General features: G+C 33.9%; 1 protein-coding gene across 13 annotated transcripts in view; it reads left to right on the forward strand.

Annotated features, from left to right (window-relative positions):
- Window positions 1-27,812, forward strand: part of Marchf1 (membrane associated ring-CH-type finger 1) — a 687,536-nt gene that overhangs the window by 397,261 nt on the left and 262,463 nt on the right. For 9 of the 13 annotated variants that reach the window (XM_063234805.1, XM_063234809.1, XM_063234813.1 and 6 more), the window contains one exon: window positions 17,004-17,152. The exons of the other annotated variants lie outside the window; for them this stretch is intronic. In XM_063234805.1, coding sequence (XP_063090875.1) covers window positions 17,042-17,152 — 111 coding nt within the window. In that variant the 5' untranslated portion in view covers window positions 17,004-17,041. The remainder of the gene's footprint in view (window positions 1-17,003; window positions 17,153-27,812) is intronic. 13 annotated transcript variants of the gene reach the window in all.

Genomic DNA, 27,812 nt, shown 5'->3' on the forward strand with positions numbered 1-27,812 from the left:
TCCCCAAATCTCCCAAATCCAGGGAACTCAAAACAGTGCTTCTTTGATTGGTTCCCAGGGCTCAGATTCAGACTACTTTCTGAATGCGCACAGATTAAAATGAAAACAACAAAGATTCATGTGTGAACAAATACCTTTCTCTGTTTTAATATACCACCATCCTGCAATTTACCTCCCCTAGGCTTTCTTCCAGTGTCTGGAAAATTGTGCTTCTCAACTTTGTTCCTTAGGAAAAATAGATACTAACAGTGCCCATCCTCAACTGTAAATTAATCAAATAAAAGAGTCAGGGAGAGGGCTGAGGTGATGGCAATTTTTTCAAAGCTCTTTCGGTGATTCAGTTGTCCAGTGAGTGTTGAAAAACATTGTTGAAGAGAGAGCAGTGGACTCACCTTGGATATGCACAAAGAAAAAGATTAATGGTGAACATATTGAGATTAAATCACGGAGGCCTGTGTCACTTAGACATTTAATCAAGAACATTTCTGTACAACTGATCTTGAGCTCACTAGTGATGACAGGTCAGGGGAACTTCTAATATAAGGCTGTCATTATCATTTATACAGTACAGTTTTTAATAAAGTCTCTGGAGTTAAGCATGAACAATAGCTATTATTCAGAGTCCTGTGAAGTTTCAAAAAATATTTTTGTACTACTTTATGCTTCCTGAAACTTTCAATAGTTGGTACTAAATAAATTTTTTTTAATCCATCTAAATTTACATCTCAATCATAATATTGTTTTGTTGTGGCTGGTTAATCATCAAATGTTATTAATTTAGAATTTTATTCTATGAAGCCTGTGCAATAATCAGTATTCCTTTGGTTGTAGTTAGTTAGTCTAACTAGCTAGCTTTCTAACTTAAAGATGATCTAATCAAAAATATCCTGTATTTACATTTCAGATTTTAGAAAATCACAACCAGCAGATTGAAAATGAATAAAAGATTTGTTTTTATTGCTATTCAACCCCTTTTCACCTTTCTTTTTGGGAATAATATCTATTTCCATCTTTTAATTAATTCTGTGCTAATAATTACTCAGCCTACAACACTAGCCCTAGCCTCCATCTCGTTTTGCAATGATACTTTCAAATGCCAACTGACCACGTACGAATGAGGCCTTGCTCCCTCATACCGCAGTGCCTAACGGGGGGACACGTAGAAAGCTGTTGTAATAATTCAATGAGAACTGTGTCAGGGGTAGAAGAAAATGGAGAGGAGAGATGGAGAGATTCCATACTCTAAGTCATTTTGTAAGCTGGTGTCTGGTTAGAAATATGAGGGAGACGATGATCATGGATACATCTCTTTTTAATGTAAGAATATGAAGGAATGGAAAGTCAACAAAAATTAAAATCTGAAGTGCTGGAACATTTTTGAGGAGAAAATATGCTCCATTTTTTAAAGTTCCATTTTTAACTGCAATTTTGTAATTGCAACACAGTGAGAAGGATCAAATTACAATGGATTATTTAAAATATGAATCTTGATTTTGGTTGAGACTTCATTTTTAAATTTTATTGTAGAGGTGTCAGTTTTTGCTCTTTGGGGTTAGCAAGATATATCTTCTCTAGAAAGATATTTTATTTTCAAATAGAGAAATTGAACCTGATAAACTAATACTTTTAAAAATTCAGCTCTAATATTTTACCTCATTTACTCAACATACATGTCTTCATAGTTCTATGTTCTCAAATTCTCTTCATTGCTGCCTGAAATTGACTTTTATGTGTTTCCCAATTCTCTTTGTGTCTCAGCTTTCAAAGGTTTGCTCATTTTTTTTCTGTTTGAATCACACACTTATTCTTGTTTCTCCTGAACAACATCCCCTAAATTACACATTGAACAAGTGGAATTAACCTGAGCTTATAATATTGCTTGTATAAATATGTAACCACTCACAAAATAGTAATTAGGCAGTTAAACTCAGTAAGGATTATGTATAACTTGTTTCAAACATGGTAAAACTGAGTTCACTTTTCACATAGGCTCTGACTCAAAAAACAAAAGCCAAGGTCTGTCTTTGTTGCTCTTTCATCACTGAGACACAATGGCAGACATCCATAATTTAAAAGACGAAACATTTCTTTGGGTTCCTAGTTTTTCGAGACTTCAGTGCAGAGTCTGCTGACTTCAAGGAAGGGTGGCATGGCAGAGGGCCATCACAGAGGCAAAGTAGCTACATGGCATACTTTCAGGAAACAGAGAGAAATCAAGGAAGGAGGAAGAGAGTTACACTCTTCCAGGCCATACCCAGTGACTCACCTCCTTCAACCAGGATTTACCTCCTCTCCCAACATCACATTTAGCTATTAACCTATCAGTGGACTAATTTACTAGTCATATCACATTCCCATAATCTAATCACCCTCCAAAAGCGCTATTTATGTGAGCATGAGGCTTTGAGGGACATCTAGATATAAATCATATTGCCTAACGTCACTTTGTGACACACTAATAGAAGTCTCAGTCTCTAGAACATTACTGTGCTCATGCCTTCTTGGGACCGTTTCATTTTGTGGGAGGAGCTTACATTCAATTGTTACATGCCAGAGATAACGTTCCAGATGCTTTTATATTATAGTACTTCCACATTGATAGAAAAATAATACAGACCTTATCTTTCTGAATGCACTTTTGCCACATGACTGCCTTGGCACTTCTGATAATCCAGTGCCTAAAAGGGTAATACTTTTTGCAATTGGTCAGTACCCATTGCATCCTGGCAGTTATACACTTTGTATATAACTCTGAATAAGATAGATTCATACACTTATCTCTTTAGATAGACTTAAAATTTCTATAACTCAACCTAGATGATATTTATGTTTATAACTTTTAAATGTCTGGGATATTGAAGACCATGCTTGTCAAATTAAATGTAATCTTTTAAAATAAGAATTAAACTCATATTCTGGTTCCAGTTATTGTCTTGTCCAGGAAGCATAGACAGAAAGAGGCAGAAGCAAGATGTGCATGTTAACGATTTTTTTAGAGCTCCAGTTCCAGAGTAGCAGGCATGAGGAAAAAACAAAAAGATTCTGTGTCATCTGTCTGCTCAGCATCACAAGAAAACTTTGACTAGTTTTCTTGAGCAAAGAGGATGTGTCCAGGGAGAACACAAGGAACTGCTGTGCCTCAGAACTCTCTATGAACAAAGAAAAGAGATATAAAAAAAAAAATAGCTGTCATTCTTCTTCTACTCTCTGTCTCTCACTGATGTGAGTTTTCTGGCTCCAATTAACACATACACACTTCAAGGCTGTGACAGGCTTAAAGAGATCATGCCCGGTAAGCCAGCCAATGAGATCAGGTGATATCATTGTCAGGTGATGTAGTGATGTCATACTAGCTATAGTTCCCACGAGGAGGTGTCCTATGGCTGGATGCCAAAGCTCAGCTCTGGGGGAGGAACCTGAGATAATCACAGGTTTCAAGAAATGTGACCTTAGGCCATGGATTTAGCTCAGTGGCATAAACACTTGCCTGGCACAAACTCAAGGTTCGGAGTTTGATCCCCGATACCAAAAAGAGAGAAGAAAAAATGTGACCTTAGTTAGACTGGGAAGCCAGGAGCTTTGATGTGTCTCAATGGCCAAGGTTCAGGGGCTGAGAGAGTTTGAATTTGCAGGTAAATAAGGATCAATGCAATATCTAGAGGTTCCCTTTTTGAGCACTAAATCGTGGTCTTCTTTCCCCACACTCTGTCCACCACACAGTGCAGTGAGCTAGAACTAGCTTGAGATGAAGCTTAGTGGAGAATTTTCCTGACACTTCAATTTTTTTCAGTCTTGTAGAAAAAATATTCATCAGCTAATGAAAAATCCAAAGAACCTGATTTTTTGGGAGTCTTGTCTTCCTAGAATGACTTTATTTTTGAATTAATGTTGAGAAATACCACAACATATAATCATGTATATAAAGTGTCATTGTGACAAAGCATACCTTGATTACCCTGCAAGTACGGGACAGATTTATTTGATGAAAACATTTCTCCATGTATGCATGAATCTCATAGCTGACCACATTGATCTTCTACTTAAAAATGCTATGACATTTTTTCTGAAATACAATTACTACTTGCCACAACTGTTTACTGAAAAAAAGTGCGGTTTTCAAATATTTCTTGTAACAAATAATTTTTGCTGTGGCTTCTGTCTTCTGATACAGAGCATCTTACAGGTTCAGATTTACCATTTTCCAAGAGTTCACTTGTGCAGATTTAAATTAAACATTATGTGTTCATTGGCATTTCATTCAAATAAAGTGTTTCTTTATCTTCTCTTTTGGCAGATGTAGCATCATTTTAAGATGGTGTAATTGCTCAGACATTTCCAGAAAATATTTACTTTCCACAGACAAAAAGGTTGGCATAGAAATGCAAAGACACATAAAACTATTTTGAATTGAAATTAAATGTCACTTATCCTGATAGGTTTAGAATTTAGTACCACCAGTTATGCCTAGAAAAAATTCTAGCTCTATCAGTGTTTGATTTTAGTATATTACTTCTGTTAAACTGTTTCTTTGCACTTAATTCAAATACTTTAATCTGGTTGTAGGCTAAATTAATTAAAAATTACAATAATAAGTATTTCTTTCTTTGGTTGATAGCGTTCAATTATTTTCAATTTTATAAATTATGAATATAGTAATTTTAATAAACAATATAAAGCAAACTTTCCTGGCACTTGACTTTGGATTATTCATTAATCCTGGGCTCAATTATTAATAAATGAAGATGTCTTATATAGAACTATGAAATAAGGAAATAAGCATATCATTTTATATAATAAAAATACAGCTATTAAGTAAATAGTCTTTTATATAGAACATATTCAAACATGTGCATTCCTTTCTACACTCAATTCACTGTTATACTCCGTCTTTCACTGTCTATCCTTTAAATATGAGTTCTCTAGAGAGTATTTGTATAAAATTCTCTGAGTGGCCACACCTCAAAACCAGAAACAAGAAGTTCATAGTAAGAATAGGTGGTCTGAGGCATAATACCAGTTAGGTATAATCTACTGAAACGGATTGTTTTTCCCCCAACTAGACTGTTCATTTAACACTCTCATTATATCACACTTGATATTTTGCATCACCTCTTCCAGGTATGATTATGAATCATGCCACAATGTAAAGGAAAACAAAAAGCAATTTGTGGCTCACATATGAAAGTTCGTGGCTTATCCTCTCTGCATTGTTCTATTTAGTTTCAAGCCTTCTTAGTCCTGTGATTTCTCTGCACTACAGCAGCACAGGCAGCATCTGTAGACTGGCAGCTCCCCTTAACTTATCCCATTTGTTTCACAGAATGTGGAATAACTGACAGCAAACAGGGAAGAAATGCACTTCAGATTCTTTTTCACATGTTAATTAATTTTAAATAATCCCTTCGGCAGCACATGAAATACTGTTTAAAATGTGCCAACAATTCAGACAAAATCAAACAAAAATCTTGGATGCTATCACAAATTCAATATCTACCTTTTATTTTGTTCAAATCGTCAGTGTACTTGGATAAAGGCAAAAATAATAGAAAATGAGATTGGTTTAAATGATAAAGCTTTTAAATTTAAAAATATTCCAGGCAAATATTAATGACAATAGTCATTTGCGACAACTAGGCACTTTGAATATAGTATTCAAATTTAGGAAAATAGTTGAAAAATAAATCACTTTAATATATCACCTTTCCCTTATGTATTGAATGTGAGCAACATGAAAGCCAAGTTTAGCCAAAGAAGCAATTTTTAAACAATTTTAATGTTACATATTACTAAAAATGAGCTCAAAATTCTTAATGTAAGACCAATACTTAAATATGTGAATTTCTTGGGCTTTCTATGTCTCTAGTTTCAGAAGAGTTCATTATTTTGGAAGATGTCAATTCACAAAATTCTTTCAATCTGTTTTATTACATGTTATCCAACATGTAAGCTTGAGATACAGGTATATATTGGGTCTTAGGCAAAACATGAATGATAAGAGTACTTTATAATAGTGTGGATGTGGAAAATGTGTTAAGTAAACCTTACCTAACTAATGAGATGACTCACTCCAGGTACATAATTTCTCACATGATAATGATTGCTTTGTTAGTATCACTGGCCTCAGTGATTTTCTATTGTGGTAATTTTATTATAATGTCTGTTGGTAGATAAACTGCTTAAACTACTTTATTTTCCTGTTTTTCTTCACCCTTGGGTTGTGTGATGGACTGCATGCAAGGGATTTTTAAATGGTAGCAATTAATAATTTTTTTATTTGATGGTGGAATTAAAGGTCACAGCAGGCAAGAGTTTCTGGCCCTGATACAGATTTTATACCCATTTTGGAACTGTAGTTCTTCAAATCAGAGTTTCATTTCTGCCCCCTTCTGATGTGCACAGTTGAGTGCTCTTATCTGATCACAGCCATTCGGTTGTCTTGTTAGTTACTAGGATTTTATATAATAAATAAATAATAATAATAAATTTATAGAATAAATAAACGAAAACTTCACACAAAGGTCATAGAGCATCTCGATAATAAGGTTCCTAAACATTGGCCTGATATTTATACCTTCCTGCTCAGAAGCCCCAGTCATCCCAGACGTGGGTTATGCTTGGGGAAATAAAACATAATACCCAAATGTTACTGGAGTAACACATGGAATTTCTGAACTACACCACTTATTCCTGGCTTTCTTGTGCTTCTCTAGAAGTATTTTCTTTTCTCTTTGGCCGCAGTAACCTTACTCCTTTTAGTCTATTAAAGTACCAGACATCTCTTTTTGTGCATGATGGATTAAATTTTAAGGACCTGCTTAGTACATTTTAAGTGGTCTGTTGAATCATACTTAAGATCATGTAGTCAGATGACAGGGCCCCAAGTTATTCTGGAGCTTCTTGACTATTTTACATGACTCTGTTATGTTCCGGAAAAAAATTCTCTGAGATCGAACACTATTTTGTTGTCATGACACAGAACAATCTTTGGAAACATATAGTCTAGCAAAGTGCTTTTGCTTTTTTCTTTTAAGTCAAAAAAGTTTGTTTTTAAACTTTTACCACCAGTTCAACTTTTTTTCTCCACAATGAAACATAATAGATTTTGCACACCGAACTTATCTTCAGAAGGATATTCATAGATCCTGTTTTAGAAGTCACTATTCACATACCCAAATTTAGGACTCATGGGTAGTTCCAAAGGACACATTTGTGTGGGTGTGTGTATATAACACAGAGAAGATGGAGGACCTGAGGTGAAATTAGAAGTCTGCCAAAGCTCAGAATTTTTTATCCTTCCAATTATGTTTTTTTCTTTTTATATCACTGCTTAATAGATTTTTAAAATTTATTATATGCACCCGTTTGGTGCCAACAATCTGTCTGTATTGTTTGTAGCTTTTTCATATCTCCACAACATGGCCTCGTCTCACTGTGATTTTAATTTTACGTTATATAGCAAACTTTTCAATTTTCCACATAGAGTTAAAAGTTGAGCCACAAATTAGTTTGGTTTTCATTAATAGAAAGTATTTTTTTAAGAAAACTCTTCATCTTTCTATTTTGAGACAGACATTTTTTATTTTGTTGTCATTATTGAATATTATTATTCTGTTCTTGGTCCTATGGGTTTAAGGACCTATTTACAAACCTCTACATCTCTTTCTTGTAATATTCTTCCTGCAGTCGGAAATGCTAACGATGAAGAGATACTGCTAATGTAGCACATGTGGAATATGATGATGGAATAAATAAATGAAAACTTCACACAGGCAGGGACGTGGGAAAATAGTGTGAGAGAACACTGCCGAGCTGTTGCTGAAGCAGGTCCTCGGAGTAACGTGACAGGAGCAGGATATCAGGCAGGGGAAGCCACAGACATGAGCACAGAAGAGGAGATGACAGGATTCAGAAGCATTAGTCTCTCAGGAAAGAAAGGAAGGCAGGGAATTCTGATCATAGCTTTTGATCACCCTAAATTTTAGCTGCTGGATTGTAATTATTGTAAGTAAAGTGTCCAAAATCTAGATATTAGTGAATAACTAAGCCAAAATTTGGGGAATTTGGACAAAGTCATTTCCAGATATGACACAGTAATGTGTGGAAAATAAGTCTCCTGCAAAAGGGAAAAAAAGATCTTGGCTTTCAGTACCTTGTTATTTTTCAGATAACGTATCCATGATAAAAGATGATCAAGTCTACAAAGACATAGCCATGTTCATTATATTCATGCCAATGGAATATATATAATTATGAGTAGGCTATACAGGAAAATTTCATTAAAAAATAATTACATTCCATGTCGCATAGGTATGATTGCATGTTCAATTAACCTCATATAGAGAAAGCAATCCATAAGTATGATTTCATAGGTAAAGTGTTATAAAAATTTTATACAAAATTTATATTAGTGGCTATCTAAAAACTTATGGAAACTGGACAACAAAATAATAATGACCTAATACAAAAAATACGTATTATATATGTGTGTGTAGTTAGATTGATTAATTGATTGATTACATACTATAAGGACATACTAGAACTTTTTAAAATTTTAAATAAATATAATGAGTTAGAAATCAGAAAAGTAAAGAATAGTGGTCCAAAATATCTTAACATGGGCAAAACAGAGGGGAAGTTATAAATGGATTTTTTTTTAATTTTAAGGGTTTTGCAAAAATTATCAGAAAAAAATACTGCTTTTATTTGAAAGACAGAAGTCTTCAAAATAAATCCACATATTTATGCTAGTCTGTGTTTACATTTTCATACTTGTTTTCAGGTGTTAACCATGTATATTTTATATTTATGTTAAATAATTAGATATTACATAATAAACTGGATGTGGTAGCTTTAAGTGGAACAATGACAAGTGTGTAAAATACTGCCTGTTAAATGTTCACTCACACTCACCCATCATAAAATACTAGCTTTCCATAAGTTTTCCAGGAGTCATGAGCGACAGTCACCTTAAATCAACGTACAGTGCACAAAAGTGTGATTTCTCTGAAGTTTCCCTCTCTGAAGGAAACTGATCTTCCTAGAAACCATAATTTCAGGTTCCATTCAGCTGATAAATACTGTACATTAGAAAAATTTACTCAAAACATTCCAATGACTTTTAAGATATAAGGAATAAATTCTGAGAAGAAATCCAGTACAAAATAATTATAATCAGAACTTAAAATCACATGGTAATGGATTTTCTCAAAAATAACACTTACCATTAAGTCAAAACTTTGTTGAATTTTAAAGACAAAGATAGTTCATAGTGGAAAAAGTAGAAAACCATATTTTATTGAAATAATCCTAACCGTACTACAAAATAGCTTCTCAATAAACACATTTTATAAGAGCACAATTTCATACCCATGAAACATCAAACATTGAGAAAATGTCTATATTTCATGCCCATAACACAATGTATCTTTCAAATCTATTGCTTTAAAATGTAGGAAGTCCTCAATCTCACCAATTTCCTGCTATCTAAGACAGACAGGAGCAGAAACTGGCTTCTTTTAGTCCAGAGGTAATGATTTTGTTGGAAAGTTTGAATAAAGTCAGTTCAACAACTTTTGCATCCCTGACATAGTACAAACTTTTCATCCTACCTCATGTGGTAAAATATGTCTTCACTTAAAAATTTTTAATTCATTTTCAATCTTTTTTTTTTACAACAAATGCCTGAACTATATAATTTAGATCGATTTATCAGAGTCATTAAGTCACTGGTCTTGAGTGTGTTTATTTCTTTGTTAGTTATTTCTTAGAATTGTGTGCTGAAGTCCAGACCTGAAAAGTAGAATCCACACTGCATTTTTTTTTTTTGGTCTTTTTCGTTTTTTTTATCAGTACCAGGGATCGAACTCACGACTGCCTGCTTGCAAGGCAGGCGCTTATGCCGCTGAGCTAAATCCCCAGTCTCCACACTGCATTTTTAAAATAATATTTTTATTTTAGAAGTATTTCAGGCTTACAAAAAATTGCAACCATAATGCATAAAGTTCCCATATAACTTTCACTGTTCCTTCTATCATTAACTTCTTATGTAAGCATAGTACATTTGTACATTTAATGGAACAATTATTATTGTGTTAATAATATTGATGATTATTATTAACTAAAGTTCATACAGATATTTTTCACTTTACCTAATGAAATTTCCCCCCAATATCATTTTCTAGTCTGCCATTCAGTGTCCTTTAGTTTAGTTATGTCTTCTTGCATTTCCCTGGGTGAGGACAGTTTGTGAGACTTTGTTTTTAATGACTATTTTGAGCATTACTGGTCAGGTATTTTTAGATGTTTCTTGGCTTTTCCTGAGTTTTCTGATAATTATTCTGGAGTTATGATTTGATTTGGAGAATCATATGTCCTGCACGTGGATGTCCACTTGCTCTACAAATTATTTTTAATTCTGCACAAAAATTTGTCTGTGCCCTTCAATTCATTTCTTTCCTTATTGATTATATCTATGTAGACTCATGGACATTTATCTTATATTTTGGGTTATAATCTGCCACTATTTTATTTTGTTCTTCAAAATGTTTGAGATTTTGACATTGGGAAATGTTTTATTTGATTTCTGTGTCTTCCTGAGATATATCCCAAGTTGGATTTGATTTGTATCTTATTTTTTTGAATAGCTTTTCAGCAGTCTCTTATTTTTCAACACTAGTTTTTCCAGACATCTTTTATCCTTCTTGCTCCGTTTTACTGTCAACTGAGCAACTCTGGATCTTTTTTTATTGGAAAAGAACATAATAAAACCAAGTTCTGGTCACTAAGTACCTTAATACAAGGGTTTCATTGTCTCCCAGTCTCATCAACTGACAAAACAAGGTAACATGTGCATATGGAATTCTACATAAATAGATACCCCTAAAGATATTTCTGCACATAATCATATATCTGTATGAAACTTAAAAATGATTTCCTATTGAAGCCTCAAACTCTGATCCTCACAGAGTGGCATATGCCTTCTCTGCTTGCTTGTCTGTAACCTCCCTCTTCCCAGTATTAAAAAACTTGGCTCTCACTACCAAACATTTACTTGAATTATTCATTCCCAATAATATACATTTATAACAGTACCAAAGTTGTTAACCCATACCTCCCTGGGGAACAATTCTTTTTCTTGGCACTTACATATGTCTTCAGTTCCAGCCTTACAGATTCCACTGAGTTCTAAATGTACTTAAATCAGCACATTTTCCTTCACTCTCTTTAGTGAGTTTGTTACATATATTTGTAATACACTCAGATTGTATTCAGTCTGCATTTTATTCTGGCATTCCCAACCTGTTAAATGATACTTTAGTTTGAGTATGTGAGTTTTAAATCATCAACCTATGATGTCTGTAGATTTTTACAAATGCATATTGTAATTTATCTCCAATTACAGTGTCATATAGAATAGTTTCACTGTCCAGTTATATAGATTTTTATAAATGCAGAATGTAATACATACACCCTATAGTATCACACCAAATAGTTTTGCTGTCCTCTTAACTATTTATTTTTGCTAGAGCATTGCTTTTTCAAGAATATCATTTAATTGGAATCAACAGAAAGTATCCACTTTTAGTCTGGCTTCTTGAATACAATGTTACACAATTAATGCTCACCTATGATTTTGTAGTTTGACACTCATTTCCACTTATTCATCCATAATATGTAATTATATAGATGTAACACAAATATTTTGTCCATTAATCTACTGAAGGACATCTTTGGGCTTCCAGTTTTTAGTGATTATGAATGAAGTTGCTATAAAAATATATGTGTAGTTTTTTGTGAGACAAAAATTTTTAAATTAGTTATATGAAAAACTATGAAAACAGTTGCTAGACTGTAGAGTAAGACTACATTTATCTCTGCAGGAAGCTACCAAACTGTCTTCCCAAGGGGTTGTAGCACTGTGTTTTTTCCAAAACAATAGAGTCCTGGTGCTTTACATCCTTGCCAGCGTTGGACAGCATCAGTGTGTAGGACATGAGGCATTCTAAGAGCTGTGTAGCTATATCATGTTGTCTTCATTTGCGGTCATCTAAAGACATGTGATGTTGAGCATCTTTTCATATGCTTACATCGTAATTTATCTTTCTGTTGAGATGACTGTTCAGATCACTTGCCTTTTATTCCTTGGGCTATTGTTCTCTCGCTGTTGAGTTTTTAAGAATTTTTGTGTGCTTTAGATACTAGTCTTTATCTCATAGAAATTTTGCAAATATTTTCTTTTAGGTTGTGCCTTGTCTTTTTATTCTCATGAGAGTCTTTCTCAGAGTAGAAACTTATGATTTTTGAAACATCCCAACTTATTAATTTTTTTCACAGATCGTGATTTTAGTGTGTATCCAGTGCCTCATTGCTAATCCCAATATTGCCAATATTTTCTCTTGTTTTCTTAAAAGTTATATAGTTTTACAATTACATATAGATCTGTTATTCATTTTGAATTAAATTTTATGAAAAGTGTAAAGTCTGTGTCTATTCTTCTTTCTCATTCTCTTCTTAATTTTCTCTTCCTCTTACCCCCACTCCTTCTCGTTCATCCTTGTGAAGAAACTTAGATCGTTTGGCCAAGATGAATTGCTATATTTTAATCTACTATAGACCCTGTATTATTTTTTATTTTATAGTGTATGTATTCTTTTCATAGTAGTATATTTTCTTGATTCTTATAACTTTACAGTAAATTTCAAAACTAGATACTGTGTTTCTTCAGTTTGCTTTTCCTTCAGTGTTATGTTGACTAGTTCAGTATTTTGCATTCCTTCATAAACTTTGAGACTGAGTTTTCCAATATGTCTTAGTTTTCTCATTGCTGAGACAAATGTGCAACATCCAAAATTAAGAGAGGAAGGGTCTACTTCAGCTCACAGTTTGTAGAAGTTTTAGTCCATAGTTACTGGATTCAAGGTAGTGTGGCATGGCAGAAGGGCACTGCAGAGGAGAGAAACGGTTCATGGTGTGGCCAGAAGAAAGTAGGAAGCACAAGCCAACACTCTTTTTTGTCCCTTTATATTCCTTTCAGACTGCAAGCTTATTAGTTGGTGAAACTCACATCTGGGGTAAGACTTCCCAGTACCCACACCCACAACAATGCTAAAGTAATCAATGGACTAATCCAACCATCATTCCTTAATCCATATTCACACACTTTAGATACAACCATCTCTGAAAAGCCCTGTCTCTGAGCACACAAGGCTTTGGGATATATATACATACAGGGTGTAACACAATGTTTACAAAATAGCTTCTGAAAATGGCACTGAATCTGTAGATAAAGTTTGGAAGAATACACACACACATGCGTGTACACACACAGATATTTTCAAGGATCAGACATTACATCTCAGAGATATGATTCATGTCACTAATTGTTCCATTACCCTCCTATTTGCAAATTGTTCCTTTCATTACTGAAACCTTCTTTATTATTTTAGGGTTTAGGAAAATGTCCAGTAGTTGATACACAGTTCTTAAAAACGCATTAACTAAACAGGTACACGGTCAAATCTTAGAAATTTTCCAGTTGAAACATGCCTTTAATTCTCAGACATAAGTTCATTGTAAAATCTCAAGTTTGAAGGTGAAGTCATTGTACATGTGTGGCTAAGAGAAGAAACATTTACCTATGCCTTAACCATACTATACTTGATGTGGTATAGAATAGGCAAAGTTGGGGAATTAGAGTTGTAAATGCAGGCAATCACTTGCATTTTTCTTTGGAAGAGAAAATTCTTTTTTGAGATTAATTTATCTTTGATTTTAGAGTAAAATATTATGACTATTTAAGCCACACTGGAGGAATTCAACCAGGCTAAACTATCAGGTTGTACCGTGCAATTGGTCTTTACGTGAAGAGCCCTTCTGTAGCCAAGTGCCATTTGCTTGGCCTGTGATGAGAATGATGTCCCTGCAGTTGTGCAACACAGCAATTAGCAGAAGTCTTTGGAAGAATGACAATTTTAATTTTCTTGTCAGAACTATAATTTAATTTCTTTAGAGAGTCTCCCAAGATCAACTTTCTCCTGCACCCAATGTTAATTTTTCTCAACATTTTCATAGTGCTGTTCCTCTATGATAGCTCTTTTTGTACCATATATAGAAGTTAATATAATTTGTTTCCATTCCTGATCTGAGCCTAGGGATGCTTCCATTTCTGCAATCATGATTCCAAGCACAATATCTGTCACAAAAGCAGTGTTCAGTAAATGTTTCCTGAATTAAATGTAAATTATTCTCCATAAGACACACTCAATTGCCTTGCACATTTTTCCAATTTTAATTTGTTGTCAATTTAGTCCATGGAGAATTCACTGTGCTCCTATTTATTAAATTAAATATCTGCTTGAAGTAGCATATTAAAAATTAAGCTTAGTTAAATCTCAATTTCCTGTGATCATTATATAAGTTTCTCATTGCTGCAGCTGATATTAGCTTGGTTCAGTGGTTAGATGGCAATTAACATGAATGCTTAATGACCACTTTTCTATTCTGATGTATTACTAATGATACTTACAGTTTAAAGTGCTTTAGGGTTAATTACAATTGCTTATAATTTGCCTACCCTTCTGGCTGGCAGTATATTCTTATACCTAAGAATACGATCAGTGCTCCAGACCTGTGGAGGGAGAAGGCTGGTCTGCAGAGGCTTCTCATTCAATGATTTTAACCCTTTAGTTCTATTTCTAGACTCTCTACTTTAGCATTGCTGATGCAAAACATGCTCTGAAATGCAATTTAAAATTTGACTGTTTTTCAATAACAGAAAACAAGATATTGTTGAGTATCCAGCAGTCATGACAGCCACCACTGCCACTATCCATCAAAAACACACTTACAAATGAATCAAACTACTTCTCAGGCTTCAAATGGGAAATAAAATGTGAAAGTTTTGCAGACATGACCCAAATGGAAACTAATACCATAATTCTTTTAAGTAAATTATTATATTTTTATTGAATCATAAATTCAATGTTTTGTTTTAAGCACAAGGTTGATATTAAATTATAGAGCTAAATTTTTAAAAAATGAATGACAAATGATGTAGAAGTGAAACATTTGTTTATAGTTAATTAAACTTTTGATCATTATATATCATTTTACTCCTTGCTTTTGAATAAAGCTACTTGTTTTCATTTGCCCTTAACACTTCAAGAATGCAATTAAAAGCTGATGCATTACAACATAGTGTGTACTGTAAGTGTAAAATACTAGTGTGTACTGTAAGTGCAAACTAGTTGGCTATGCAGATTTCACATTAAATAGGTAAGATTTTTAAATGAAATATCAAACAGTATGTTTGAAAGGACGAACATTAATTTGTTTATCATTCAAACAATTGTTTCCAAGATACTTTCACCATTTCTCTCTACCTGAAATGAGTGAGTTATTTGTATAAGATTGCCAGTCCCATTAAGAAATCCATTTCACTCAGTATCTTAAACTCAGTTTTTATGAAACTTTTTTTTATCATTTTCCTATTTACATTGTTCAGATCCATTTAACTTGAGTATTTTGTCATTTAGAGTAATAACACATCAATCCACAGTGCAACCTTTCTCTATGTTTCTTTTCTTAGTGCTCTGAAATGTGCTATTTTGAATCCCTGAAATGTTATAAACCACCAGATTGCTAATTGCTTTGGATGCTGTGAAAAATAATTACTCCACATTATTTTTGATATTTAATTGACAGTGTAATGCATTTAACTAAAGACCTGCAATAAACTATTTCTAATTACTGAAACTGGTGGAGTGGAAAAGTAGGCTATAAAACTTTACAAGGAAACAATGTTTCTCTATTATGTTAAAAGCCCTTGTTGATATGACTTTTCCAGGCAGAAAAATTACCCCCAAATGGAAATTTCTGGAATGGCAGAAGGAATTCTTGAGTTTTTTTTACACATGGCATAATAAATATTTTTAAATTATAATTTTTAGATAAATTATACTTGTCATAGATGTCAAACTCTAAATTTACTATACTTATGCCAAAATTGTTCTTCATTTGGCAGAACTTTCTGGGAGAGACAATCATGGCACAACTAGAATGACTACATGCTCACTGGCCTATATTCAGTTTTTTTTTTTTTCTGCTTCTGTAAGACATTCTGCTGAAAACCTGTGCCAGATTCTATTTGTCACTGACATACAGTTATGCACTGCAGGATGATGTTTGATGAAGGATTGATTGCACTTACAGCGTGGTTCTGTCAGGTTATAACAGACCTGAAAAAGTTCTATGGGCATCCCAGAAATCTTGCCACTATAGTACAGAGCACTAATGCATGGGTTTATGATGATGCTTGTGTAAACAATGTACCGTGTTGTTATTGAAATGTAAATCACATCTATTGTGAATAGTCCATAGTAACAGATAATAAATGAATGCATTACTGGTTTATGCTTTTACTACACTCTACTTTTCATTGATATTTTGAGTATGCTCTTTTTATTTGTAAAGAAGTACTACTTAGTGAAAAACTCAGTGCCATGTTATGATAGCAGTCGTTTCTCCTGTGTGTCAGGAGATCATGTCACGCAATTGACCTAAAGCATTTAGCTGTTTGTTCCCACAAAAAAAAAAAAATTGCCTAACAATGCATTGTCACATCATATCTCTGTTGTGATAATATATCCCTGTGTGTCTACATAGCTACACACAGCTTTGTGTAAGTAGATGTTATCATGAACTGGATCTACTCTTAGATTCCAAGGTGAGAACTTAGGAAAATAGCTCCAGAAACTAATGCAGAAATTCCTGCCATCCCTCTAGAAGTGTCACAAAGAGGGCTACAGGGCTACAAGAGGGCTTATAAGATATTGGGTCTATCAAAAAGATGAGTACTGTTTTCAGTGTCTTATGACTGTAGGATATTATTGATCAGATAGTATTGATAATATGCTTTCTATTCATGATTTCACTAAATTATATCTATTTTCCAAAAACACAGCTAAAATAAACGACCTGTTTCAGGGAATGTAAATTATTTTCAGAATTTCAGAAATTGAAAAGGGAACAGAGGAAGGAGAAAATGCTGGGCTGGTGTGAAGCGATAGCCCGTAACCCTCACAGAATCCCAAACAACACGAGAACACCTGAGATCCCAGGGGATCTGGCCGATGCCTCACAAACCTCCACACTGGTGAGTGGAAAGTTATTTTACCTCCAAATAGCTTGTGTATGAACGGATTGCTAAGGGCGTGGAGGGGGGATGGCCTCCTAAGCGCATGCTCTTCCTGATTTCAACAGTACTGTGTTTCCATTTGTAGTATGCTGTTTGTGTAGACTCAGTAGAATTAGTAGACATTAATAAAACATTTTAATGTCTCAATCAATTCAAACTAAACTATTTCTGTTACATTGGAATCATCCTTTAATTATGTCAGTGAACCGAAATAAACAGTCAATATTCTTGGATTCTATGGTATGTAATGGAATTGAAGGGGAAAAATAATTTCAGAGTTCATATAATTAGAGATTCAGAATCATACTTTCTATGTTTTCTTATACTTTTTCTAAAATTATTGAAATAAAAGGAATAAGAATTATCATTTGTGCAACTTTTGACTGAAATGATTGTAAAAAGTAATTTGAGGGCCAAGCCGCTTATGCAGTCTTTCATATTTTGTTTTCAGCTTTAAGTTAAAATGTTTAGCTTCAATGAGCCACTATTTTTCAGTGGTTAGAAAAAGATAATTCGTTAGCTGAATGTGTTTTACATATTTTTTATTTAGGTTTTGGCTACAATAGTCTTGATTTTAATTTATGGAAAGAAAATTCTATTTGATGTAAGAATTTTAATTATTGTTCTATCTTTTATAAGAATTTGAATGCTTTTACTAGAACAATTTATTAATTAATGTATATATAATTAAATATGACCAAAATCCTTTAGATTTTTTATGTTTGAGCTTCATTTAACAAATTTTATTGTTTTGCCATCTTAGTTGGTTTAGGCTGCTATGACAAAAGTTCATAATTTTGTGACATAGACAAATAAAATGTATTTACCACCATTCTAAGGGCTGAAAAAATATCAGTGCTGGCAGATTTGGATTCAGTGAGGGCTTGCTTTTCTGAGTACTAAATGATGCCTTCTCCCTGTGTCCTTGGTGGTGGAAGGCTCACAAAACTGATCTCATTTGTAAGAGTTTCATAATCACCCCCAACAGCCCAACTTCTGTCACCATCACCGTGTGGAATAAGATTTTAGCATATGAATTTTGAGAGAACACAGATGTCCAGAACACAGCTTTAACACAGAAAACATGACCGTGAATAAAAGATTAGTGAATGGGTATCCAGAGGAGCAATCTGGAGGAGTAGAGTCTCAGTTGACTAACCAGGCATAGTGGTCAGAATCCCCCTTAACTATATCAGCTAAGGTTGTTGATTGAAGGATGTAGGTATGGAGAGATATGTACAACATTATCGAACATTCAGAGTTTGGGAATAGATCCATTAACTTATTACCTGCAATGACTTATCTTACTCAAACATGATCCTCTCTGTAAGTTAGTTATCCTTCTGAATAAAACTGCTTATCATGAGTTCACACCCATTAAACATAAAGCATTTATAGCTGGATTTTGACAAGTGTCTTATAATAGCTAATTTTTAATGCAAATCTTCTGTATTTTAATTAAAGAGACTTTTAATACTTAGTATTTCCTTCTGTATTTTCATTAAAATGACTTTTAATGCTCAACATTTACCTCAAAAATCATAGATCACAAACCATAAACAATCTTAAGGAAATATTTGATCTAACTTTTTGCCTATAACTGATATAGTAATATTAGCTTTATCTCACAGAAACGTATTGTTGTTGCCAGAGAAGTTGACACTAATATTTCATAAATTATGAAAGTACTAGAGGAACTTGACTCCTTATATCAAGGCTTTTCTATTACTTTTCCTATGATATTTTTCCCATTTACATAATTTTAGTAAAAAGAAAAAGATATCAAGAAAACCAAGCTAATTAAATCCAATAGGTAAATTTAATACTGTGCTAAAGGGGATAACATCTAATCACTATAACATATAACCATGAAATCTGTTTCTTAACTTAGAAAAATAAATTATTTATTCCTTGTGTCACAGCCTGATACATAGTGAACATCTCTCCCTGGATATTTATGATGAAAATAGGTTCCTTAAAAAAGAGGACTCCTATGTTTTGGTGCCATCTTCTTAAAGATAGCATGGTCCTTTAGGGACCCACAAAAAGGAGGAGACTGAGTTATTGTGCTCATGGGCTGTTACAGAGAGACTATGGTGGCATGGTCATTCTTCCACTGGCCAAAACCTACTTCTATAATCCAATTAAGCTGCAAGGAAAGCTGGTAAATATTGTCTTCTTATGTGCCTGGGAAAGGGGATGAGATTAGTGAGCTTCCAGCTCTCTTTGCCTTAGTTCACCTTTCTGGTTATCAAATATACAAGTTATGTTCTATTCCATCACAAAAATAAGCCTCTACTGGCTCAAATATCTCTTTGTCTTAGGATTCAATCAAAGCCCATGGTCTTTGGTTCAGCATTGTTCTCATCAAATAATGTCAGCAACAGTGACAATGACCAAATTATCTGCAATTTGGAACTTGCATGCTCAATTTGAGGATGATTATAGAATTATTTTAAGATACATGTTTAAGGCTAATATTCCTACAATGTGATATTCTAATATTACAGTTCTCTGAAATATTCTAATCAGTTCTAATCTGTTTGGCTTCCGACAGTTCATGTGGCTTGAAGAATTCCTTCTTAGATGCCTTTCATGTCCTCTTTTCCTGGTTCTATCAAGTTGATACTGCCTTGAAGAATTGGGGGGAAGAACTAATCTTTAACCTTACCCTTATATGAAGATACTTCATCCCCTTGAGATGTTTCCCTGGGTGATAGATGTGAATCATCTTCTATTGGCCTTGAGTCATTATTAAATTTTTTAATTGAACCTTTGACACTCAGAGCCTTCATTGATGTATATTCCCCTATCTGGGGTTTGAAAAAGCAGGCCATCTATCTCATGCATACTCGAGAATCTTCTGACTTCTTTTTATTCTCCTTCCTAGCTATATTCACAAGAGCTGTTTAGTTCCTGAGCCTATGATTCTCTTATGATACTTTGTGAAATGAAGTCACCAATAGTCAACATATATTATGGGATATTGTTTTCTAATTGGGTTTTGAATAGTATTACCAGCTAATCAGATCTTCCACCTCTCTCTTGATTTAAGTAACGTTTTGCCAAGAATCTTGCCCAAACACCAAGCAAATAGATTTTTAAAATATTTTTGAATTCAATTTCCTTAGTACTCATTGTTCAATCATTAGGGAAGTGGAATGTATTTTAAATGTTTGCTATGGTAGCAAAAGCTTTGGCTATAATATCAGTCCTCAGATGGTATAAATGTTCAGGTATAGTCAGCAAAACATAAACTATCCCACATTGTTTAACTGAAACTTATGATTTGAAAAGGTTACTCAATCTGATATTGGAAGATTGAAAAGTTCAGGTATACGAGTTGAATAACTGTAAGAAAAACTATACTTCAATGGGCGAATAAAAAAGGAGCAATTAGGGCTGGGAACATAGCTCAGCAGCATGGCACTTGTCTGGAAAGTATGAGATCATGAATTTGATTCCCAATACCAAAAGGAAAAAGAAAAAGAAAAAAAAAAGTTTTTAGAACCCACAAGTCTCTAGAACTGTGCCTCAGACCTCTAAGGAGAGGGGCTTCCCTGGAGTCCAGAGAGGGGTCCTGTGAATCTAAGACACCCAAGTGCATACATTTCCTCATCCTGATCTGTTCAGGAGGGAGAGAGGGGACGGTTCAATCATGACCGCTCAGGGAGTGTGATGCGCCTCCTTCCACTGCTTTCCTACTAGCAAGCATTGCTGGGACAACACAAGCAGAAACAGAATAAACACAGGCAGCAAGTTTTTTCTGTCCCAAATTATAGAGGCCTGTAACACTAACAATGCAGAACAAACCAACGGGTTAATTATCAAGGAGAAATCTAGTTTGAAATCTCATCCTGAATCTTAAGGTAAATTATAGAAGAATAGATTTAAGGCTAGGAGATAACAGCTTAATAATCAGAACGGAACATAATGGATTGGAGCTTTAACAAACTTTAAACTCAAAAATTTCAAAGGCATTTTGTATTCAGGATTATTTCTGTTGAGGACTCAGACTGAATCAGGTACTTTGACCTCAGGAGTTTATCAAAGGGAGCAATTGTGTGTGGTTGGTCATGAAGACACATAGATAGGTGTAGAACTGACATTCATCATTTTTATCCTGATACCAGTGGGCTAGAAATCAAGGATGAAATACATAGTCTTTAAGAATGTTAGTGAATATAGTTTTCCTTTATGATCTCAATAGGGAAGGTTAATGAATTTAGCTAAACTCTATTAAAAACCTATTCTTTCCTGGGGAACTAGGATGTTTGATCTGCATTTCTGTTTTGTGTAACCATACTTTTATTATGATCATTCTACTGAGATCCAGAATTTTCAAACCTTTCATACCTAAAGAATTATGGTGATGGTGACTGATGATTGTCTTCTAGGAATTTTCTAATGTTCTACAGATAATCTCATTTTTAATATTCACAAAGCTCTGATGAGGTAGGTATGACCACTATCCCTATTTTAAAGACAGAGCAACTGAGATAAAGAGAAATTGAAATGCCTTCCCAAGTTGATTTAGATAATAATAGTGAATTTAGGGTGTCAAGAATCCAAGCAGCCTACAGCAGAAAAGCCAGACTTTCATTTCAGAGGAAGGTTGGGGGAGAATAGGGTCATTATTTAAATTGTAAATATTGGGCTAGAAACAAAGAGAATGAATGAGACAATAGTTCATTATAAAGTGGAACAGAGAAAAATGGGATCTTTCCTTTAGGTTATGTTGCTTCTGTGTGCCTTGGGGATGACTGTACTTGGCATTGGTTGAAATGTGATTATAAACAGTTTGATAGTTGTTTTCACCAGGCATGGTCAGTAACTGACCTGACAGAAGAGAACAAGTATAACTCTTTTGATCTATGAGGCAATTCACACTATCTGGTTTTTAAGTTCAGAAGTTATTTATTGAACTTGAAGTCTTTTAAAATGAGCAAGAACCTTGAGGGGCTTGGGAGATTATGCTCATGAAGTAAATATCTTCACAAGTGTAACCTAAGTGGGAGGCAGTATCTTATCTTGTTTGACAGGCAAGGAAGAAACCTCTCTTTTAAAGTTATTGTAATGCAATTTTACTTATTTTAAAAAAGAAGTAGAAACACCTTATATTGACTATACCCTTAGACGATTGACTGAATCAAATCAGAGTTCCAATATTAAATTTAAAAAGAGACGAAAGGAGATCAAAGGAATCAGGAATAAGACCGTGAATGACTGTATGAGGATTAGAGTTGAAAAATCTATGGAAGTCAAAATAGGAAGATTAAAAAATGTCATTTTAGATGGTCAGCAATGACTCCCGAGAAACTTACTCTCTATAAGCAATGATGATTCTTTGAGGTTATAAACAGAGAAGAACAAAGTGTCACTGTATGTGTTTGAAGGAGGTGACCTACTACTTCAAATATGTCATCAGTTCTGGGTGTGTTTTCTAGCCTCCTCTGAACAAGTGCTCCTTGTAACCTTGCAAAAAGGTTATATCTCTCATAAACTCATAAGAAGTTAGAAATACTTAGTCAAAAATGTGTTTAGTACGCTTAACTTAGAGAACATCATACCACAGCCACACACATGGTGCAGAATCTTTTGTTTGCCTGAGTAATCACATAACTCTTAGGGAGTGTGGCTCGGTGACCACAATATTCTCACAATAGACCATCGGTGCGGAGTACTGGCCTAGCATGTGTGAGGCTCTGGGTTCATTCCCCAGTATGGCCACACACACACACACACACACACACACACACACACACACACACACAATACAGTGCTGTGTGTCATAATCTAAGACAAAAATTCCAAAATTTAATATAGTTTCTGCTCACACCAATTTCCACACCATTTTAGAGCTGAAAGATTTGAAATGGAGGTACCCTAACCCAGCGCTCTTCTCTACAGGGTCCAGGAAGCCATTCTTGCTGCTACAGGAAAGAATAAAGGAGACAGTGTAGACAGGGGCATGCTCCAGGAGAAATGTGCAGGGACCCGACCATGCACTCTCAATCCACCTTCCTCCTGCACAAGTGCTCACAAATAACAGAGCCGACAAGGAAGTGATGCTAGCATCTAAATTAAAGAGATGAGTATGAAGGTCATTTATGTATTGTTAATGAATCTAGACCAAAGAGCCCACCCATCATGGTCAGCTTCTTCACCCAGGACTTAACACTAACACTTGGCCAGGGTCAGTCCCTACCCTAGAAGTTTCGCCCAGCCATGGTTGGCTGATGACTTGCTCTGCCAATCCCAATTTTCTTTTTCTTTGGACCCATACTTTGCTGAAAATATTTTTATAAGTACGAATGTATTCTTTTTTATTTTCTATTTCCTCATATAAGGATATATGATGAGAAAACGATCTGTTTTGTTTACCTCTTTATCCTAGGAGCTTGAAACATAATAGGAATTTATTAAAAGCTGTGGGATGGATAAACAGCTCGAGCAGAGAGCATGAACTGAGCAAATGCAAGATTGTTTTCTGTTGAAAAAAACTCTATTAAGTGCAGTATCTCATACTTTAAATCCCTTCTCATTATTGTAAATGCCATCTGCCTTAAAATATGAAAGAACTAATCTTAAGATCAAACAAGCCTGAGACGGTTCCTATGATCAAAATACAGAAAGTTTTCGAAACCAAAATTACGATTATAAAAATGCTTTTATTACAAGATTTTGTCTTCAATAAGAATCAAAATATTGCGATGATTTTCTCAGTGGATAAGATAATGAAACATAAATTTATTCTTTCAAATAAATCACATTTACCAGTTAATATATACCAAAGTCACCTTCCTCATCATATTCCCAATTTTCATGTTCTACTTTTAGTCTATTACAAGACTAAAGGAAATCACAGCATTGTTCCAAAATACAAGTTTTCTTGAAAATGAGACAGACAGAGAGACAGAGAGACAGAAACAGAGACAGAGACAGAGACAGAGACAGAGACAGAGAGAAACTAAACATAGGATAGCATATATATATATATGTATATATATACTGATTTATTTTCAATAGAGTCACCCTTATTTCTTATAGTCTCTTAACAAGCAGACCAATTGACTTCTGCATTGTGCCATCTTTACTTTCTGAAAATATATTAGGTCAGAATAGATAGAGTGCCCAGTTGTCTTTTTAGTCACATTTTTCTTTCTCCTTTTAATTGTTGTTTAATCATGCATCAGTTATTGTTTTTCATTGCTATTGCAATGTCTTTGCTGAGTATTGCTGAAGGCAATGGTGAGTGAAGTCTAATTTTTTATCCAGAATAACTACCCAAAACAAATGAGGAAAATTAAATAAAAGGCATGATCCTTTTCAAGAGCTTCAATTTTGGTTAAGAAAGTAAAATTGTTAAAAATACATCCCAACGGTTGTTATGGAAACAGATTGAATAGGAGAATGCAAATGGAAGACAGATGCTTCAAATATCACACCATGAGGAAAAATTACTTTTGCTGTGCAGCTTGAAGTAGTGTATTAACTTTAATTGTATAGTTACTGAGCAATGTCAAAACATTATTATTCACAATAGTAATAATTGATCTCAAATGTTTCTTATATGAAGAAATCTTTTCCTCTAAGGAGTAACATCACGAGATCACATTCACAGCTGCTCCTCAGCAAAATGTACCATGTCTGTCTGCTTAATTTAGCTATAAATTAAATCATGAGCATCTCAGAAAGACGTTTGATTCTTAATAGTTAATCCTATTATTTGTATAGTATTTAGAAAACATTTGTTTCTAAATACTACATTATCTCCAGAACAATGGGCAGAATTGTAAACAAGGAAAAAAAGAGAAGCTCATATGTATGTGGAATTGAGATACTGTGGTTTTCCCCACTCACAGATGATGCTAATGGCAAAGATTTCTTCATTGTCCTTTTTGAGAATATTGTTATACTTTCTATACAGGGAAAAGTGGCTTGATGTTTGTCCAGCTATCTTGGTTTTTGCCTCAGAATGAAAATTATAGCTGGAAATAAAATAGAACTAGTTAAAAAACTAAGACTTCAGAGCTATTTCTATGCCACATTCTTCTTATTCCAAAAGAAGTTGGATAGAAATTACAGTTATCATATAAATGTATGTCTCAAAGAAGAATATTTAATAGTACAATAATAGTATTTCAATGCTTATGCTAGGCTAAAGAGTTTAGAAATGTATCTTGAAACTTCACAGTAAGTTTCAAGCAGGTATGTCTCTCTTATTATGCAGACAGGGAAGTTAATGTTCTTTAAGATTTAAAAAGTGGCAGGATATGAATCCAGAATCTTAAATCTTTCCAGTCTTCTGTGCTTTTCCATCGTGAATAATACGCTTATGTAAGTAGTTGACAGACAGTTTCATAAGATAGCTTGATGGCTCTTAACCTGGAAAATCTATTCTACTGTTACACCATTTACAATACATTCCCTTCATAAACTCCTTATCAACCATCTTTAAAAACACTAAAATAAAGACTCGCTCATATCCAGTGCTGTACATTGTTAAGTTGCAATCTGGAGTTCCAAGTCTATCTTTTGCCACAAAACAAAATAAGGATAAATAAATAACCAATGAAGTGAATAACAAAAGACATTCTCATTTGAAAATATTTCAGTCACAGCAATCATTCAGTTTGGAAAGTATTTTCACTTAATCATTCAATTACTATTTAATAAGATTTAACTCTATGCCCAACACTGTAACTACGTGACAAATGTACTGTTTAAACATACACATGCACATGTACATACATTCACACACACGTTCCTTATTCTCTCGGAATTAGTGAAGAAAACAAGCAGTTTAAGAGTAAAGTGTGGAGGAAACAAAGGATGTTAGAGGATGCTTTATAGAGATAGACCACCCACCTGAAAGATTATGGTGCTTCCCAAATACTACTGAAATTTGATGACATAATGGAGGTGATGGTAAGGAGAGGAGAAAGAAGCCTTCTGCGGCTTTACGTGAGCCATCTGTCATGTACAAATTGTACTTCTATAGTGTTATTTTGTTTACTCTCAAAGACATCATGCCCATTTGGTATAGTTAAAAGTAAAATAAATCATTTTCTAAAGGAATATAGGGTTTACTTTCAACAGATATAGACTTAATCAGATGTTTCAGTCTTCATTTTAATTTATAACCCTATAATTACTGCTGGTATGGATATTTCTAAAAGTGTATTTGTTCCATTGAGAACAATGGATCATTCCAGTTAAATTCTGATGAAGAGCTGTGCATCAAAACACTATGCTGGGAAGGAAATAAGCACGTATAAATCTATTTGTATATGCTCTCTTGATAACACAAAGTGAGAATAATAATAAAAGTTAATATTGATAAAATTTGTTGAATATTCTGTTCCAAGAACACTTGTCATACTAATAACTCATTTAATTTTCTCTATGATCTACAATATATTACCTTCATAAGCCCATTATCAACCACCATTAAAAACTACAGTCTAAAATAAAGACTTGAGAAATATATAGAATCTCCATCTTGTACAAGAAAGAGATAAGCTATCAAAGTTTACACCACTAGTAGTTTGATTCAGTGTATATTCTAAGACATGCTTCTATTCAATGGAGATATGATCATAAAAAGAAAAATATTGACATTAAATGCTTAATTCAGATTCGTATTTATCTAATATTTGTTAAATACTAATATACTCATGTAAATACAATGTTTCCTAGAGCCATATCTATCATAGTTATGTTACTCTCCAAAAGATTTTTAATATAGGTATTATATCACCCATTTCACAAATTTAAAAAAAAAACTTAGGTTTTCAGATAATTATTTGCATATTGAATATGAGAGGGATGTAGAGATAGGGTTCAGATATAGATAAATGGATATGGATGATATGGTTGGTCAGTTATTCTCATGGATGCTACATTTATGGAGGAAGGAGTAAAGTTTGATAGATTTTCTTTTTAGACTTAATTTCTTTTAAATGTTAGCACATTACCTGTCAACAAAATATCTGTTCAACATATGAAGCCAATTCCTTAGGTTAAAACCTAAGCTCATATCTTAGTTGATGGCTTGTTAAATTATTTTTAATATCAACATAGTAATTGTCAACAGTAATTATTAGGCTAAAATAGTCTATGTGCACAGCTTTGTGATTTCCCCCTTAAGAAACCAGCAACTCAGACACAGGGAAATTGAGACGCCTGGTTCCTCTTTGTCTGAGGCAGCCTACAGGAATAAAATTTAATTTAACAATTCAGTAATTCTTTAAAGATTAAAAAAATGAAAGAGCTTTCACACTGCAGTTACCAACTTGTCAACTTCCACAGACATATTGTCATACCAACTTAATTTTACTACACATATTTTGACCAGACAGCAAAAAAAATAGGTTGGCTTGTTTTCATGAGTTGAGTAGTTTCACCTATGCAAAATACACAAACTAGCAGTGGGCATAACATTGTTGATGTTGTTATTGCCTCTCAAGGTAGGGGAAGACACTAACAAATTAGTGAAGTTGTATGTTTGACTGTAGTATCAAATCCTGGAACCACATCAATAGCTACATTTTCTGAACAAGCATGTCTTTTGTTGTTTTGCTTCTGTGAGCTTTGTGGATTCTTTGCTCTGTAC

Source organism: Cavia porcellus, unplaced genomic scaffold (assembly GCF_034190915.1).
Source record: "Cavia porcellus strain 051 isolate PalLab524CR breed Dunkin Hartley unplaced genomic scaffold, mCavPor4.1 scaffold_24, whole genome shotgun sequence".
Lineage (NCBI taxonomy): Eukaryota > Metazoa > Chordata > Mammalia > Rodentia > Caviidae > Cavia > Cavia porcellus.